Genomic DNA, 17840 nt, shown 5'->3' with positions numbered 1-17840 from the left:
GGGGAGGGGGGGGGGGGCGACAGAAACCGGAGGGGTTGGGTTTTTTTTTTTTTTTTTTTTTTTTAAAGGGGGGGAGGTGTGCAGGCATGTAACCAAACACACAGGCTGCATGATCAGCGACTTATGAGGTGAATTCAGGGCACTACAAACACACTCTGCTGTTTGGCAACACGACTTGTTGCACAATCGAGATTCTCAGCGCATAAACAAAGAGGAGTTTATGAGCTCATGCGTTTTGGGGGTTTCTCGTTATTCAACCTCATATATAGTTAAAACAAAACAAACAAAAAAAAATGCCTGAAACGTTACACCCAAAAGCGTCCCATAACGAATGAATAAACTCCGCAGCCCAGATTTTTTTTTTTACCCATAAGGCCGAGCTGAGCAGCTCGCTTTGTGGCGCACATGTCGCTGGGTGCTGATTTACACCCAAAGGCTTTTCCAGCCACACGGTAATCACAAACGACGAGCTTTGGCACACTTTTTGCTGGCGGCCGTGTCATGCCGCTTGCTCTATTTTACACTCCTGTTGAGGGAATTTAAGTCCCAACGCAATTATATCCGTGGACGGTGCTGGAAGAACAGATTTTTTAGCTGTAAAGGGTTTGAGCTCCAAACTGCGGTGCAGTCGCAGAGGTGGGGACAGTTCAGCGTATTTGATATTCTTCTGTAAAAGAAAATAAGCTCTGTGCTGGGCAAGGTTTTAAAACTGGCAGAAGCCCAGGTCTCCATCTTTTTGGGGGGTGCCCAAAAATGTTTCTGTTTTTTTTTTTCTTTTTTCAACAAATACATGTTTTGATACTTTATATAAAGCTCACAAACCAGAATCAGAAGAGTTGTATAAATAACGATATATAATGATATTGTTATTAATACAATATTATTGTGTTTTTCAAACACATCATGCTGTTCAATTGCACTATGAAGTAACTATGTTACCTTCAGTTGTTTTAAAAATGCTGCATGTGACTAAAAAGAAACTAAACTTTGTAATTTAATGCCCTGAAGTTGTGTCTCTGTTGCTTCAAAAACACCTGCTCTTTCTGAAACCCGGCCTCAGGGAGAGGTATTGGGCCTCTATTAACCCTTTAATAACATTTCTACATTGCTAAAGGTTTGTATTGTGTGAAGATTTATCCGTTCTCCATGATTAATAAAACCAAAATACAGCTGGTCCATTGCTGGTCATGCGAGTTAGCAGGACAAAATGACAACAAGCAACACTTGGTAACTTCCTTTGTTAGCCTCTGTCTAAGCTACGCCCTAGTGTGTCATATCCTGTAACCCTAGCTTTCATTTGCATTTCCTAACATGTCACTTCCTTTAGCTTTGGCTTTCCAACTAGCTAAAAGAGATAGAAGGAAAACACAGAATTATTTATTCTCAACAATTGATAGAATAATTTTTCTGTGGTGGATAGGGCACCAACACAGACTACAGCCCAGCGGTCTACAGCCTTGTAAATCCGGCCCTGTCTCTGTGAACAGAACACAGCTGAGGAATATCCTTACATAGAAACCTTTTGAACTACTTTGAATAACTAACTGAGCTTACCATGCTGTCTGATAACTAGGATCAATTGGAAGGTATGTGTAATTGAATTAAAATGATCTTTTTCTTTGGTAAAGTGACTCGAGATGACATTGTTGGGAATTGGCGCAATATAAATAAACTGAACTACATTGAATACATGAACAAGCAAACAAGAACAAGCATATTCCTTAAGTCAACAATAAAACAGTTTCCTTACCTTGCATAGTGAAGGAGACTTTCTTTCTGAAGCCTCTTGAGCGAGCATCTCCAGGTTGACCTCCTGGGACACCCGGCGCTTCCTGCGGGTGCTCTGGATGACCCCCGTGGGCGCCGCCTGGATGTCCCGGGCCCCGTTCTCCAGGCCCGACTGGTCCGAGGGCCCGCAAAGGAAAGGGTTGTCAGACGGCGCCCCGCCTTCCTTGGACAGCCGGCGCGATCTGCGGAGCTGTGCCTGCGATTGCGACGACGGCTCGGGCGGCGGGGGGGCCTGCAGGGGATCGGACGGCTGTTGCTGGGGTTCCGGCGTGATGTCCTGGATCAGCGGCTCCTGGATCTTCGGCGGAGCCGGAGCGGTGGACTCCTGCGAATGCACAACCACGGGCTGCGGGTGCGGGTGTGCGTTTTGTGCCGCAGAGAAACAGTCTAGCACATGGGGGTTTTGTTGTTGCGACTGCTGATGTTGCATTTGCTGCTGAATCTGGAGCTGTTGCCGCTGTTGTTGCATCTTTTGTTGCTGTTGTTGCTGCTCATGGTGTAACTGCTGCTGCTGCTGTAACTTGACATGCGGATGCCGGATGATCTGCTGATGCTGTTGAATTTGCTGCTGGATGACATGCTGCTGCTGCTGCCGTTGCATTTGCTCTTGATTCTGCAGCTGCTGAAGATGCAGCGAAGACTGTTTCGAATTCGAGTAGTTCGGCGGGTTCGGTAGTGTGTTCCGGCTCCCTTGGAAGGTCTGGTAATAAGCGGGCAGGTGCTGTTTGGGCTGACCAAAGGCCAGCTGGAAGGACTGCAAGACGGAGCTTCCTCCGGGGTGAGGGGCGCTCTGCTGCTGGGCGTTCAGCGCCCCTGGTTTCAACGTCTCCTGAAAGATTTGGGATGTCTGCTGCTGCTGCTCCCACTCCAGAGCTCGAGACTTCACAGCGTTGGTCGGCTGCTGATGCAGCTGCAAGCTGGGGGGAGTCTCGTGCATCGCCTTTGCGAATGCATTCTGGGTCCTTGTGAGATTCGGAAAACCCGGCGCCCAGTTAGGCATGGCAGTCCAAGAGGCAGCTCTGTGTTGCTGCTGCTGACCGGGCTCCGGGTGAGCCCACTTCATCGGCACCGTCTGCTGATAGTGGCCCCTGTTCTGGTCACCCTTATCCGGGCTGAAGATCACAGAGTTGAAGTACATGTGAGGAGCCTCTGGGTTGGAGGTCACCGTACTCGCCGCCTCGCTTTGTCCGGACTCCGAGGCGGCGGTGGCACCGAAGTACGCTCCGTCGGGATGCTGCGACGTCTCCTTCATCGGGTCTCCTGGTTGGTCGCCAAAGAACGTGATGCGTTTGCCCGTTCTCTTGGCGCTGGGTTTCTGCTGGGCAGGTACGCTCATGACGAGCATGAATGGGCCGAAGCAGGGAACCACTCCAAGCCAGGCTTATGCAGAATGTTCTTTTGACTTAAAAAACAAAACAAAACAAAACAAACAAAAAAACAGTCTTCTGTATTATTCAGTGTTAAAAAAAAGAAAGAAAAAAAAAGCCCTCTGAAGTTCTTCACAATCTCCAGTCGGGGGTGAAAAGATCTGAAGACGTCTCTGTGTTTTTCTCATTCATGGGCGACACCCTGCATAGAGAAAATGAGACAGAGGTCATGGGTTAAACAATCAGACCAAAAAAGGGACCCTCGGGGGTGCGGGGGGTTGGGGGTCTCATTAGCATCAGCCACGTAAAAACCTGCTGTTTGCTTTTTCAGCAACAGATCTCCTTTTAAAAGGTACCAAGTGGGAGAATAGCACAAGGGAGGGGCAGGTTTACATGCTGGCTCACATTGTCATGCAACAAACAACATGTTCAATGTATTTTGCAGGAGGAAGGGGGATTTGTTGTGACGGATTAATGCTCAATTGAGCAAATTTACATGGGTGCGTGACATGGTATTAAAGTTTTATCACAATGCTTTGTGGCGTTACTGTGACACACGATAAAAGTGACGATAAGAGCCATTTATTGCTTCATTTTTAGGTAACTGCATGGCTGTGATGGCATGACACAGCAATCTAAGAAAACCTACCCATTTATAAGGCGCTTCTTTAGGACACCAGTCACATAAAGACATGTGATTTTTATCACTAAACTCCTCACAGTAACTGCATTTAATCATATTTTCAGATGAATTAAGACGCATTGATACTTTCATTAAACAAACAGGAGAAAAAGATAGTAAAGCTAACAATGCTGAAAAGACGGACACTTGCAGGGGTTTTGGATGTGATAAATGTCAAGCCCTGGTGCAAAAATGTGAAGTAGATGAAACAATGGTTTAATGAAATCTAAAAAAAGGAGGGTGTACGTTTGTATTCATTCACCTACGAGCCAATACTAACACTTAAAAACATCTGCAAATTATTAATTGTGTCATTTAAACTGAAAAATCTTCAGTATATTAGTGCATCAGGTAGAGGCACACCATACAGGTGAGCTAAAGTTAAAGTCAGCATGACAGCAATAATATGACGCTCTTCAAATATGACATCTGTAATAGGGTGGCAGAAAGAAAGAGGCAGGCCAACAGTGAGACACGGTGGCAGCATCATGCTCTGGCGGTGCCTTGCTGGTCAGAGTTCATGGGAAGATCAATAAAGCTAAATACATAACAACCCAGGCAAAAATAATATTTAAGTGAAGGTTAACCTTCCAGGAGGTCAATGACCCGAAATACCCAAAGCTCCGACGGAGTGCAGCTTGACTTTTGATTAAAACATGTCCACGTGTTGCACTGGCTGGTCAAAGATCAGGCCCGAATCTATTGTTAAAACATGAAAAAAATTAAAATAAATCATACATGTTCTCCCTCTAATGTGAGAGAGCTAGAGAAGGAGCAAAATGTGCAAAAGCTGCACACATACCTGCAGCTGTAGGTGGTTCTACTGACCCAGAAAGTCCGACTACAAATGCACACCACAGTTTTCAGATTAACTTGGGAAAGAACTGTGAAAATCGTGCGTCTTTACAGTCCTGCATTAATTTGTTTTGACTTGCAGAAACAAAAGGAAAGCAGATGGCAGATACAGCTCAATCAATAGTTACCAAAAGTGTCATTACCAGTTATCAACGCACTCGCACTGCGTTTATGTCGGGCTGTTTCGCGCAAACACTCGGAGGCGAAGTTCATCATCGACTGGCACGCTTGGAGCTCTGATGCCCTTATCAAACTCCTAACAGCTTTGCGAGACACGCAGCAGAAAAGAAAGCGCTCGTTTTCCCGCCAAAGCAAAGCTGAATGTGAAAGAAAAAAAGACGCGTTTTCTTTTTTTTACAACGTGTGACTCAGAGGTGAAAATGAAAAGGGAGACTGTGCCCTCTGAACTACGGCTGCAGCCTCAAATAGGAAGGGCAGCAGAAAGTGAGCACACATGAGTCACAGTGCAAAGACAGTGGGGGAGAGGGGCGGTGAGGACGAAAAAGTCAAGACGTCCTTGCGGGCATCTGTGTAACTTACAGCACATCTTGACAATTACCGTGGCAACCCGGGCCGATAGTATATTACATAATGGCCGGGTTTCGGAGCAGATTCTGGCACGGCGCAGTGTGTCAAATTATAATTGTTCCATCTGTGCGCAAAGTAGAAACCGTTCAAGTGCTGAAGTCAATAATCTAAAGAGGAGAGAGAGAAAGAGAAAGCATGCAGGCTACTTTCTGAATTATAATAATTTGTCAGAATTGATAGCACGGTGGCACAAATGAATCCTGAAATCTCAAAAAAATATAGCATTTCATATCATTTAGGAAGTGGCTGACAATAGTCACCCTTTACTCCGGTGCCCTGGAGAAAGCCTTAAAATAGACATCTGCAGCTGTTCAGATCCTGCACTGGCTGAAAAGGGGAGGGGGGGGGGGCTAGAGGAGGCACTGACAGAGGAAAACCAAAGACCACGCTGTGTGGCCAACAAACAGCATGTGTGCAGCAACCATGTGATGGCACTGACATGCTGTCAAACCCCAGGATGCATCCTCCCTTTGGAGAAGGTGCTCGTCGTCAATAGCCCTATTTATTCTTGCAGAACCTGCTGATTACAGGGTAGCGGCGCGGGTTATTAAGCAAGCAGCACACTCCATCTGAGGTGAAGGATCACCATGACGCATCACAAGTGCAGCCCTTACACAAGCCGAGGCTTTAGCACATAACGCGGCAAATTGGCTTAAAAGAAATGTCAAGTGCCCTAATCCATCGCCATTTGCTAATTTAAAACTACCAGCGCGGCCTGCGAAGGAAGGAGCTCAGGACTCTTCTCCCCCCCCACCACCACCGCTTTCCATTCCCTCCACATCACTTTCTGAGGCCGGCCAGCCAGCCAGCCAGCTCAGCGCTATTTACGAGAAGCCCTTTGTTGCAGAAAACGGATTATCCAGTCACTAATGCCGTGTCCCGCTGCAACAAACTGACCCAACAATGCCCGCCAGTTCGACAAAAAGAGAGGAAAAAAAAAGGAGAGAGAAAAAGAAACAAGCATGGCAGCAGAAGAGCAAAGGAGAGATAACCACTGATCGATTCAAGTTGTCAAAAGGTTAACGCGTCACGATTCTTCCTGCGCATTATCCCGGCGGTTCGCCCCTTTTGGTTGTATTTACCGGAGCTGCCACAGGAATCAACCCCGACGGCGGTGACGAGCCCCCGGGATCCGAAGCGCGCGCGCGCCCCAGTCCGAGGTAAACAAAACTTTGTCAGCGAGCTGCGGCCACAGCAACATGCAGCGTCAACCACAACATCTATGTCTGCCATAACAACAACAGCAGCAACAGCAGCAACAGCGCCACAGTCATCGACTTTTACGGCCTCTACGGAAGATCTCCCCCGGTACTTACTGCGAGGAGCTGCTCAGCCGCGCTGGATAGCTCTCTCGTGCGGCCAGCAGCGGCGGCGGCAGCAGCGGCAGGCCCGCGATGATGACTGCACACATCCCCGAGGTTGACTCATGCTACGCTGCTGACCTCACGCATTTGGACTTTCTCCCCCCACCCCTTCCCTTCTCTTCGGTGCCCCCAGCTAAGAAGAAGAAAACAAGTGAGGAGGGATGGGAGAGAGGTGAGGAGGGGGCGGAGGGGGATTCGACGCTGGAGCGTAAACACAAACGTGCTAATGCGCATGAACAGAAGCGCAATGCAGCCGCTGTTTGTTGCACATTATTGCACTGTGATTGCACAAAAAGGCTAAAAAAAAAAAAAAAAAAAAAAAAAGGAGGCGGCCTGCTGCTGCCGTGCATCGACTGCGCTTCTCTGGTTGTCTTGTGATTGCCACCTCCTCTCTGCCCTCCGCCTGCTCCGTGGCCCCGCCCACTTCCCTGCCCATAAAAGGCTCTTCCTCTGACACGCGAAGGCGCTGTAATTTACGGAGCAAGATCCCTCTCAGTCCATGCGGGAAATTCCAACACATGAGGGAGGACCGCGGGGATGAAGGAGAGGGCGAGGGGGGAAGACGCACCGGAATTCATCTTTCCCTTCACTAACTTTCTATTTTACTCGTTGAAAAACTCTTGGAATGCCTGCGCGGTGCAGGTAATCCCTATTACATCCGCCTGGGGGATGTGGGAGGATGAAAACAGTACTGTTTATTTTATATTAAGGCGACTCCTAATACTTTCAGCATGATTTCACCTTTTTACTTTTCCTCAGAATTATCCCACAAGAGGAAAATGAATCACCTTTCAGATAAAGAAAACATTCTGAAGGCATGGGAAACGTCGGTGGTACACAGATACAATGAATTAAAGTAGTAATTACCAGGAAGTTATGGCAAATGAGACTAAGCAAACATTTTTTTCTGCTTTAACTTAAAAAAAAAAACCCAAACAAAAACAAAACACTAGCAGCAAAGGAACTAGCAGCAAAGATAAAAACAACAACAACAAAACCGGAAATCTGTGAATCTTTAAATATTACAGCTCTACGATATCCCCAACAACCACCATTTTGGTTATGACACACTGACTTAAATAAAAACTAAAACAAAAACCAACAAAAGTTAGCATAAGAAGCTGATTATTAGTCATCACCATTTGTAGTTGGTTAATGAGTCGGGCTCATTAACCCGACTGAAGTCGTCTGCAGCTTTAAAAACGATTTTATTCAGAAAACCGATGGATAAGTCTCCACAATATGACCGGAAAACTGGGAATATTTCCAGAAACCCAGTTTTTTCTTTATTATAAAAGAAAAACTTGGTCATTCAGGCACTTATCTGCCATGTAAGTAAAATTACTTTGATGTAACGTAACGTAATAAAATGTTAATTGTAGAGATTGAATCATTTGCAAGTTTTCACCAAGGCATTATGCTGCCTCTACATCTTTTTAGCAGATTTGAGGACTGCAGCGCACAGGGTTACAACAGGCTTTGTGCGGAGGTGAAGGAGGATCCCTTATCTAAAGATGCTGAGGTCACGGGCAGTACAAACGGCAGCCATTTCTCCAACAGAAAACCACTGCAAACAGCCCTCATTGTGTGCTCTGCACACACACATTAACCAGAATAACCATAGCACTGTTTTCTTAAGAGCTCGCAGCTTGTACATGTTCTGTCGGCTTTAACGCACTGTATTTGCATCTGCTTAATAGCATAGGGTTTAAAATAGAAGACCTGCAATCTGTAATAAGTGTCACTATACTGGTCCGTTAGCCACCTCTATAATTAGAAAGCTTGTGTTCAGGAATGGGGAAAAACTCCAGAGGAAGTACTATTTTTTGTGTAAAAAAAAAAAAAAAGGAAAAACAGAACCAGATTTAATAAGAAGAACAACTTCTTAATTCTTAGTCATTTTTCTGCAGTATTACAAATTATTACACTACGAAAATACGAGGGGAATCTCCGTTGACTGCGGAGACGCTCTACAACTGGTTGTTGCTCATTTACAGAAAAAGGTAGCGTGGTGATATTCATCAAGTGCAAGGCTATAGGTCTGGACTTTTTAAGCTTCTTCAGTCGCATATAATTAGACTTGTGCATTACTTTCTATAACCTTCCAGACCCTTGCAGCATTGTGCATGGAATATGCTCATCAAATGAATTCTTTGCAAAACTTACCCTCGGAAATGACTAAATGATTTAGGCATGTTTTAGGATATGAATGCCGGCAGTGAATTTTATTTCACTGCTGTCATGAGAATGTCTGTTTCGTGTTGCAGTCTATCGCTGAGAATGCAGTTTCTTCTGTAATCTAGTGGTCTGTAATCTCAAACAATCACACAATCTGACCCTGACCCTCACAAAGCAAACAAATCAAAAATAGTCCATTGGAACTAGATTATCTGGAAGGGGACAAACGACATATATAAGATCACCTCCACAGGCTCTTGTCAAAGAATATAGAAGACGTTACAGATGTCTTCTATATTTAATTAGTACCATAGATATGTCATACATACACATATAATTTATTCTTTTTTTTTTTTTGGCGTGTCAGTGCCACCACATGGCGCAAGGTTGCCCTGGGTGGGGAGCCATAACACCTATTAATAAAGATAAAATAAACACTGCTGACACAGAATTCATGGTAACAGTGGAAATGACAAAGCACAAAACAGAAATGTGCAAGATAGCAATGTGCCGGTCTAATTTCTGACTCTCAAAAAAATAAAAAAACACAAACCACACACAAAAAAAAGCAAAACAAGCAAAGATTTAATAATAATAATTGCAGATGCAACTGAAAGTAAATGCATTTAGGAACCAACTACATCTAATGACACTGCTGCATTGAAAACTGATGTAAGGGTGGAGCAATTTGATCATTTTAAAATATAGCCATTTACTAGGGCTGTAGGATAATATCGATATCGCGATATATATCGATATTTTCCTTCCTAGAAAAAAATCGATATTCATCCGCAAGTATCGTAACATCCAACTGTCATCTTGCTCACTCACTGCTTGCTTCACTGGGAGAGTGATTAGTGTCGAGGTTAAAAAGGTATCAAACTATTCAGAGCAGGGTGCTTGGTGCACTTTATTTACTTTATAAATCCATGTAAGCTACAGTTTGTACTGTTTCAATTAAAAGAAACATGTTTTCTCACCACTTCTTTGATTCTTTTTGTCCAGCTGTCGACTTTAAGTCTGTGTCCATGTCCAACCAGAGCCAGGTTGGTGCTTTTAATCAGTTTTCTGTTAAATTAATTCAATCCAACTCTATAACAGTCACAAAATGTCATCAAAATCACTCTGTCCCTCTAAAATCTTTCAGAAAATCACAAGTGTATTGAATTGTATTGTTTGATGAATATTGCAATATATATCGTATCGTGGACAGAATATCATGTACCGTATCGTATCGTAAGATTACTGTATCACTACAGCCCTACCATTTACTATGTTTGTTTAGATAAATGTCTTAGGAAAAACAAACATATTTGACTTCTGTGGCTTTCTGTTACCTTGAAAAATTAAAACCACGAAAACAGCTACATATTCTCTTTTCTTTCCTGACTGACATTTAGAAACCTTTAATCATAAAATGGGAAGTCAAATTACCTGTAAATGGGGTGTAATATTCCTTGCACTTGTACTCAGTAGGTGCAAGCGTTTAATTTGCTTAAAAGTTATTTATTCAGACTCCAGCTGTTGAAAGCCACTCCTGGGAATCTGGGGGGCATTTTGAGTTGTGTCACAGTCTGTCAGAGGGGATTTCAGATCAGTTTGTCGGATAACACCCAACAAAACCAGCATATGATTCATATAAAACCACATCTGTCACTTGCTGCCATGCACCCAGACTGCCTTTCAGTAAGGCTTACTTACTTTATCCTCTGGTCCTCCATGGCATTCAAGCCTTCATCTCGCCGTTTCTGAGGTTGCCTTCCTGCAGATTCTTCCACAAGGCGTCACATCCCAGCCCCACACTGACCCAATTTAGCTTTTTGCTAGCCCTCAACGCGAGACGGCATGCGCGTTTAGAACTTTTTTTTCCATTTAAAGTATCTCGATAGCAACAAAACGTGTAATTAAATCAACGTCTTTATCTGTTCAGAAGCTGCAGAGCTGATGAAACCCAACCATATAACCTCATTACGAGGGCGCATACCGTTTCTATTTGCTTCACGGTTTCCTTAACGGCTCAACGGCGCGTCAAGGCGTACTAGTAACAAGATAGTAAACCGCTTCTGTCAAATAATGTCGCACTTTAACATAAACGTGAATTAAAATTTGCCATCCCATATAAATCTATATATTTTTCAAGATAGGTTTTTAGTGGTATTAGTCGTTACTCTTTTAAAAAATAATCATCCATATTAAATCTCGGACGGAAGGTCTACAAATGAGAAGGTTCACGAAAACGGAAGCTGGGAGCAGGGAATCATCTTTGGTTTGTTCTCAACTACACTTTCCCAGCAGCTGGTGCGCATCATTTGTCAACCGGCGAGTCTTTTGCAAAGATTTGCGAACCAAGCCCAGCAGGCGGAGCTTACCCCATGTGACTATAACTGAGTTGTGTGGATATACTCAGGTAAAAGTATCGTCTTAAACAATGAACAGAGGGAACAAATCTACAGAATTGTGTTAAACACCAGGTTTACCAGGATATAATTTCAAGACCTTTACATGTCATCATTTATAATCAGTTGATAACGTAGTGAAGTGAAATTGCTGGGGTAGATTTCGCTGATACAGACTGTATTGGCTCCGTCTTTCCATGGAAACGTAGCACGGTGCGTGCGCCATTTTATGAGTGGCACCTTCGCCTTAGAATATAATACAAGCGCGCTTAAAAACTTAATTTTCATAATTAAAGAAACACTAAAGTTTACAGTCAAATAATTAGGAATAATTATAAACACAAGTTTTTGTATCAATAATTGTACCAAGACAAAAATCAATATCTGCAGTTCTGAATAAGGCAGAATAACTATGTGAAATCTGCTTCCAAAATAGTTTAATAAGTTGGTCTTATTTGCCTCTAGAAATTATACTAAACCACTAAACGATTTCATAATTTTAGTTTTAGCTAAGACATTTAAAAAAAATTCAACTCTTCTCTTTTGTCAACAATTATTACTAAAAAAGCAATGTGAAAACCCTAAATTGTATATCACGCCTTGTGGAATGTAAGTAGTAAGTATATACTAACAGTATTTTAGTAACTACATAGTGTTAGTATGTGGTTACTAACAGTCTTATTTCAGTTGCTGCTTGTAGTAAAACATTTTTAAGGATATTCGAACTATTACAACATCTGAACATGAACACTGCTAGTGACACTGCTATAAGCAGTTATAGTCTTAATGTAGCCAGTAATACACCATAAATGGACTTGCACCAGTTTTTTCCCCCAGTTCCAAACTAAGCATGCCAATCACAATAGGGCTGCCACGCTGACATACGATCCGGATATGATAATACTTCCAACCTAAAAGGAAAAGTCCCCCTCCGCACTCTGCTCCGTATTCATTTCTACCCGGGTCATCCTCCGGCTGACTGTGACGGAATGCGCCTTGTTTCCTCACAGTTTTGCTAGCCTTCGAACAAGCATCGACTCATACCTGTAAGTACAACAAAGATTTTTAAGAATTTTCTGCACGAGCAGCTATTTTTTTTATTTTTTTTAGATGTTCTTTTAAAATGTGCAGCTACAAACACCCTTTCTTACACCGTGACCTGTCTTTGGCTTTTCTCATGGGTTGCCAGGTCAGGTCACCCGAGCAAACGCTGCAACAAACATGCAAGTGCAGCGAGTCGTTCTTAACTCTCGACCAGGTACGTTATTTCAGAACCAGCGACCTTATTAAGAGTTTTGCATGCATGTTGCAAACTTTTTTTATTATTATTTTTATTTTTACTGGAGCTTTATTTGCACGTGCAGGTAACAACGGGGAGCCAAGTCCTGAAAATTTCCGCCTGGAACAGATACATTTAACATCCGACCTGGAAGATGGACAAGTCCTTGTTCGGACGCTTTACCTCTCAGTCGACCCTTACATGGTGACGAAGCAAGGCATGAATAAGCATTATTAATAACCTTTAGCCATATTTATGGGGTGTGTGTTTCTTTCAGCGCTGCAGAATGAATGAAGACACCGGTGCTGATTACCTGGCTCCATGGAAGCTGTCTGAATGCGCGGACGGTGGCGGTGTTGGCGTGGTTGAAAGCAGCCGCTGCAGGGCTCTCACCGAGGGAGACGTCGTCACTTCATTCAACTGGCCGTGGCAGACCCATGCAGTTATGGTGGGAGGTGGCCTTCAGAAGGTATGGCATATTATTCCCAAGTTGTTGTTTTTATGTTGTGAAGATTTGATTCCATCTTGGGTTGCGTGTGCAAAAAGCTGTATGTTACAGTGCCTTTCAGAAGCGATTAACTAAGGATCTCTTTATAGTTCTAAGGGTTATCTGTGATGGACCTACACAATGCAAAATGTAATTGTGAAGAGGGAGGCAAATGACATCAAAAAGGAAAGTACAAAACAAGCAAAAGAATCTGAAAGATGCTAATTTGCAATGAGTCAGCTCGAGTCGATCTTTGTAGACTTCTGGGAATGTCTACTGGCTTCTTGCATAGACTGAAGTTGTGGATTGGGTGGAAAAGTGTCTGTGAACAGATATTCTCAAGTCTTGGGACAGATTTTACATCTGAACTTTGACTAGGCCATTCTAAAACGTGACAAATTTTTAGATCATTTTAGCTCTGGTTGTATATTTGTATTTTCTATCAGGGTTTTTTCTCCCCAGCATTACCCTGTATGTTGCTCCATTTATCTTTCTATCAACTATGCAGCTTCTCTGTTACCACTGCAGTAAAGCATACTCAAATCATGATGCTCCTTCCACCATGTTGAACCAGGGGGGTATATCGCATTTTAGTTTGTTGCTGTAACGGTAAAAAATGTTTTTTTTGTTCTTGTCAAACCTGTCTAAAAATACAACCTTATGTTATTTTTATTTGAAAAAAAAAATCATCAGTTTCTTTCCTCTTCAAAATTAGCCACTACATTGCGTCAGTCGACCCATAAAATTCATTTGTACAATACGCAGTTCATGAGGATCCCATACCTTTTACAGGTTGATTCACAGATGGTTGACGGCCATCTTTCCTATTTTTTGGGAGCAGTTGGTATGACGGGACTCACCGCGCTGTTAGGGGTCAGGGAGAAGGGCCACGTGACCAAAGGGGCCAATCAGACGATGGTGGTCAGCGGTGCAGCCGGCGCCTGTGGCTCCCTAGCTGGACAGGTACACACACAAACTTTTAGATTTTGGGTCCACTAAGGCTTCGACTCATCTGGTTACTTGAGATGTTCACATAGCAGAGTAGGAAGTAAAAATAGGGCTGAAACGATTAATCGTGATTAACCAGTTTCTGTAATAATCGCCAACTAATTTAGTAATCGATTAATCGTTAACTGGAATATACAGATATGCTGAAAGAACCACACTCAAGAGCTGTAATCAAGACAAAACTTGAATATAAAGTATACTTTAAATGTCTGTTCCATCAAAAATGCCACAAGGAGCAGTTTTTTTTTGTTTCACTCTGAACTAATTCTTTAAAGAAGAAAGAAAATTACAATGAAACACCTTTTGCTATTCAGTTATTAGTCTGTTAATCCAAAACATAAGTCAAACAAAGCAGAAAGGGCGGGTCCGTTCACATGTTGATGTTTGAAATATTTTTTTCTTTTTTACCTGCGGATGCATCCTTTGGTACAAATGATCAGGTGTTGACTTAAGCAATGCCGTTATTGCATTTCAGGCAATGAAATGCTTTTTTTTATTAAGAAATTGATTTGCATCTTTTAACGTATTTCTAATGTATAAGTCGTTAAATGAAAAATCTGCAGAATGTGTCAATTAAAAAAAAAACAAAGCAGATTAATCGTCAGAATAATTTATTACTAAAACAATCGTCAGTTGCAGCCCTAAGTAAGATATTAGGGCTTACTTTGTACTAATGTACATCTCCCAGATCGGCCGGCTGGATGGATGTGCGAAGGTGGTTGGGATTTGCGGTTCGGACGAGAAGTGCAAAGCTTTGGTGGAAGACCTAGGCTTCTCCGCAGCCATCAACTATCGCAGCAGCGACGTCTCGGCACGGCTCAAGGAGACCTGTCCCGCTGGCGTCGACGTCTACTTCGACAACGTGGGAGGCGTCGTCAGCGACACCATCATAGAGCAGGTAAGGTGTGCGTCTTTTAGGGCCGGGCGTGCCTCGCGGCCTTCACCGAGCCTTCTGCCTCTTCGCCCGCAGATGAACGAAGGAGGACACGTGATCCTCTGCGGGCAGATCTCGCAGTACAACAAGGATGTGCCGTATCCTCCCCCTCTGAGCGACAAGACGCAAGAAATCCTGCAACGTCGGAACATCGCCCGGGAGAGATTCATGGTGCTCAGCTACATGAGTAAAGCAGAAGCTGCCCTCTTTGAGCTCAGCCAGTTAGTAAAGTCGTCTCAAATCAAGGTACGAAAGACGACGTCTCCGTCGGAATGCGCTCCCTTCTCGGTTGACACGCGGGGTTATTTTGTTTCCTCTTTGCAGGTGTTGGAAACGGTGGTGAACGGTATAGAAAACATGGGAGGTATGCAAGTTAAAAATATATTCAGTCGTAACTTTTAGTTGGAGTTTCAGCATTTTTTTCTTCTTCTTTTTCTTGCAGTTGCTTTTTGCTCCATGATGAAAGGCGGAAACATCGGCAAGCAAATAGTAAAAATATCCGACTGAGAAAAGATTCCATCTGGATCGAGCTTGTAATCCACGTCCACTGTTGCCTTTTTATCACCTGCATTACTGTAACACTAGCCTACTGAAGTCTTTTAAGTTTGCAACAAGAAAATATATTTACTTATTTTCTGCCTGTATTCTGAAAACATAAAACATAATGCAATTTCTGAGCCTTGGAGTAACCTGGAGCCAATTAACAAATGTGGGTCAAATCAGTGACAATCCAGCAACTACTGTGAAATAAATAAATAAAAATTGCACTAATTTTTCAACTTACTCACAAGAAAAATAGAACACAAAAATATTGGAAATTCAACACAATTATTGCATGTAAAACTGCTAAAATCAACATTCATATGTATTTACATGTTATAACTATATTAGACATTTTGAGGAAGGCTCAAAGAACCACTTCTGGCTCCGATTGGATCCTGTGACCTTGAGAAATTGTGCAAAAAGAAATAGTTAAAGCACTATTAAACCAAAATAGTGATCTTTGTTCTCCGTTAGCAGGCGACTACCATTTAAATTCTTGAAAGGCACTGATATCAGATACTGATCCATCGATTACGTGCCTCTATCTTATTGCGATCCGTTCAGTCTAAATAGAAACATTGGACGCACGACACAAACGATACCGTAATGCACATTTCTTTATTCCACAACACTATAAACCAATAATAAAATATAGTTATCGCGGTTCTAAATCGAGTTGTCACAAGAAAAATATGTGGCAGGTGTAAAATTACCATTCATTCATTCACAAAGCATCAGTGCTCCGACACAGGGGAGGGGTTGCGGTAGGAGGTCACACAAACACCAGCACGTATGTCCACCCTCTGCGTTGATGCACAGGTGGTAGAGTCCATGCCAACGTTTCCTCACCGAGTCCGGTCGGTGTGCATTCCAAACCGAACCGAATTTATAGCGTCTCCACGGTTGGCCGTGGAGACACTTTTTTTGAGGAGAAGGAAAAATATCATGCATTAGGTGTTTGTAGTGATCCAAATTTATCTCAACACTGCCACCACGTGGACAGATGATGGAACGGCATGGTGGATTGCAGGAGAAAACGGCTCCCGTAAATGAATGAAGAGAAGATAAATGTATATTTATGTCGCTGTAGAGGAAAGAACTGCACCATTAAATTATTTTCCAAGTGTCTGGCAGCCGTTTCAGCAATAAAGTGTCTTAATGTTTCCTATCCGATCAAGGATGCGACTGAATGTTTTCCCCTACGTGGAGATTTGAACCAACAGGCGTGCCTACGTGACGTTTTTACATCAGCAATTACAAGTAGAGAGGCGTGAACGACAGTGCAACAAACAGGTTTTCCGTGCTTTCGCACACATTCTCGACAACGTGGACGAAAGAGGTTTTCACACACGAGGAATGCTTTCCGAGCCAAACCCAAGGTTCGGGGGCCGGAGGGAGCTGAAGTACCGTATACCCCGTTTTCAGAGTAAATCAACAACACAAGGAAACACTTTTTTTTCCCCAAAGTAAAAATCACACAGTACAATCAAAATGAATAAATAAAAACAGCATAAAATAGTGGTTGATCTCATTTCATCACACGTTTAACACATTCATCTAAGTTTCTTTGCTAATCCAAAACACATCTGGATTGCTTCATGTTGGGTTTTTGTTCACTGAACTCTTTTGGAGTATAAAAAACGAAACCAAACAAACAAACAAAATAAACTTCTGGAACCAGCGTGTTGTTGAAGCGTTCACATTCCTGAGAAACAAACGGCTGCTTTCTGAGAGTAGAAACAAAAATCCAAGTCGGGTTCAGGGTTTCGGAGAAAACTGGTGTAAATGTGAACATCACTGGCAGTCGTTTGCACCTAAAGTTAACTTGGTTTACAGCTAAAATTGTCAACTTACCTTCGCACAGTCCAAATGCCGATTTGATTTACTGGATTTCTGTGTGGACTGAACGAAGAATATGAAAGTCTCGGTTGCTTTTATCACTCACAGGTTCCAGTGGAGCAATATATAAATATATATACATATATATATATATATATTTTTTTTTTAAAGTGCTGTACTTCTACTTCCTGTCTGATTTGTGTTCCAAGGTAAACATTGGGAGCAGTTTGGCAACTCCAGCCTTCGTCCATCAACAAAACCGAGCTTTGGAGGAGAACATAAAAAAAGAGATGGGGGGGAAAAAAGAAAAAAAAAACTTTCTTACTCATCCTTTGGCAGTGGTGAAGTGGCGTTTTGGCCAAGGCAACATATCCAAAAAGTGCTAAATCTCAAGTAAATGAGCCATCTTGAACCACAGCAGAATACAGTATACTGTCAACCACAGTAGAAGTTGGAATATTCCTCTTATGGATAAAACTAGACACACTGTCTTGCAAAAGGTACACACACCCTTCAAGCTTCAGCACATTTC

General features: G+C 42.9%; 2 protein-coding genes across 4 annotated transcripts in view; one reads left to right on the top strand and one right to left on the bottom strand.

Moving 5' to 3' along the window:
* Nucleotides 1–10936, bottom strand: part of mideasb (mitotic deacetylase associated SANT domain protein b) — a 33933-nt gene extending 22997 nt beyond the window's left edge. Inside the window, exons 1-2 of one of the 3 annotated variants that reach the window (XM_015016498.1) lie at nucleotides 10524–10936; nucleotides 1751–3357 (exon numbers count right to left, since the gene is read on the bottom strand). In XM_015016498.1, coding sequence (XP_014871984.1) covers nucleotides 1751–3133 — 1383 coding nt within the window. In that variant the 5' untranslated portion in view covers nucleotides 3134–3357; nucleotides 10524–10936. Of the gene's footprint in view, nucleotides 1–1750; nucleotides 3358–4835; nucleotides 9547–10523 lie in introns of those variants that run through there. The other 2 variants (XM_015016492.1, XM_015016484.1) reach the window with 2 other exon arrangements.
* Nucleotides 10937–11029: 93 nt separating this feature from the next.
* The window catches only part of ptgr2 (prostaglandin reductase 2), a 10423-nt gene continuing 3612 nt past the window's right edge, over nucleotides 11030–17840 (top strand). Inside the window, exons 1-10 of the mRNA XM_015016544.1 lie at nucleotides 11030–11229; nucleotides 12056–12264; nucleotides 12408–12476; nucleotides 12583–12701; nucleotides 12775–12966; nucleotides 13777–13947; nucleotides 14681–14890; nucleotides 14963–15172; nucleotides 15251–15290; nucleotides 15369–17808. Coding sequence (XP_014872030.1) covers nucleotides 12440–12476; nucleotides 12583–12701; nucleotides 12775–12966; nucleotides 13777–13947; nucleotides 14681–14890; nucleotides 14963–15172; nucleotides 15251–15290; nucleotides 15369–15433 — 1044 coding nt within the window. The 5' untranslated portion in view covers nucleotides 11030–11229; nucleotides 12056–12264; nucleotides 12408–12439 and the 3' untranslated portion in view covers nucleotides 15434–17808. The remainder of the gene's footprint in view (nucleotides 11230–12055; nucleotides 12265–12407; nucleotides 12477–12582; nucleotides 12702–12774; nucleotides 12967–13776; nucleotides 13948–14680; nucleotides 14891–14962; nucleotides 15173–15250; nucleotides 15291–15368; nucleotides 17809–17840) is intronic.

Source organism: Poecilia latipinna, unplaced genomic scaffold (assembly GCF_001443285.1).
Source record: "Poecilia latipinna isolate Pla-1442-1.1 unplaced genomic scaffold, P_latipinna-1.0 Scaffold73, whole genome shotgun sequence".
Classification (NCBI taxonomy): domain Eukaryota; kingdom Metazoa; phylum Chordata; class Actinopteri; order Cyprinodontiformes; family Poeciliidae; genus Poecilia; species Poecilia latipinna.
The sequence above is the reverse complement of the archived record's forward strand: the minus strand, read 5'-3'. Positions and strand labels throughout refer to the sequence as shown.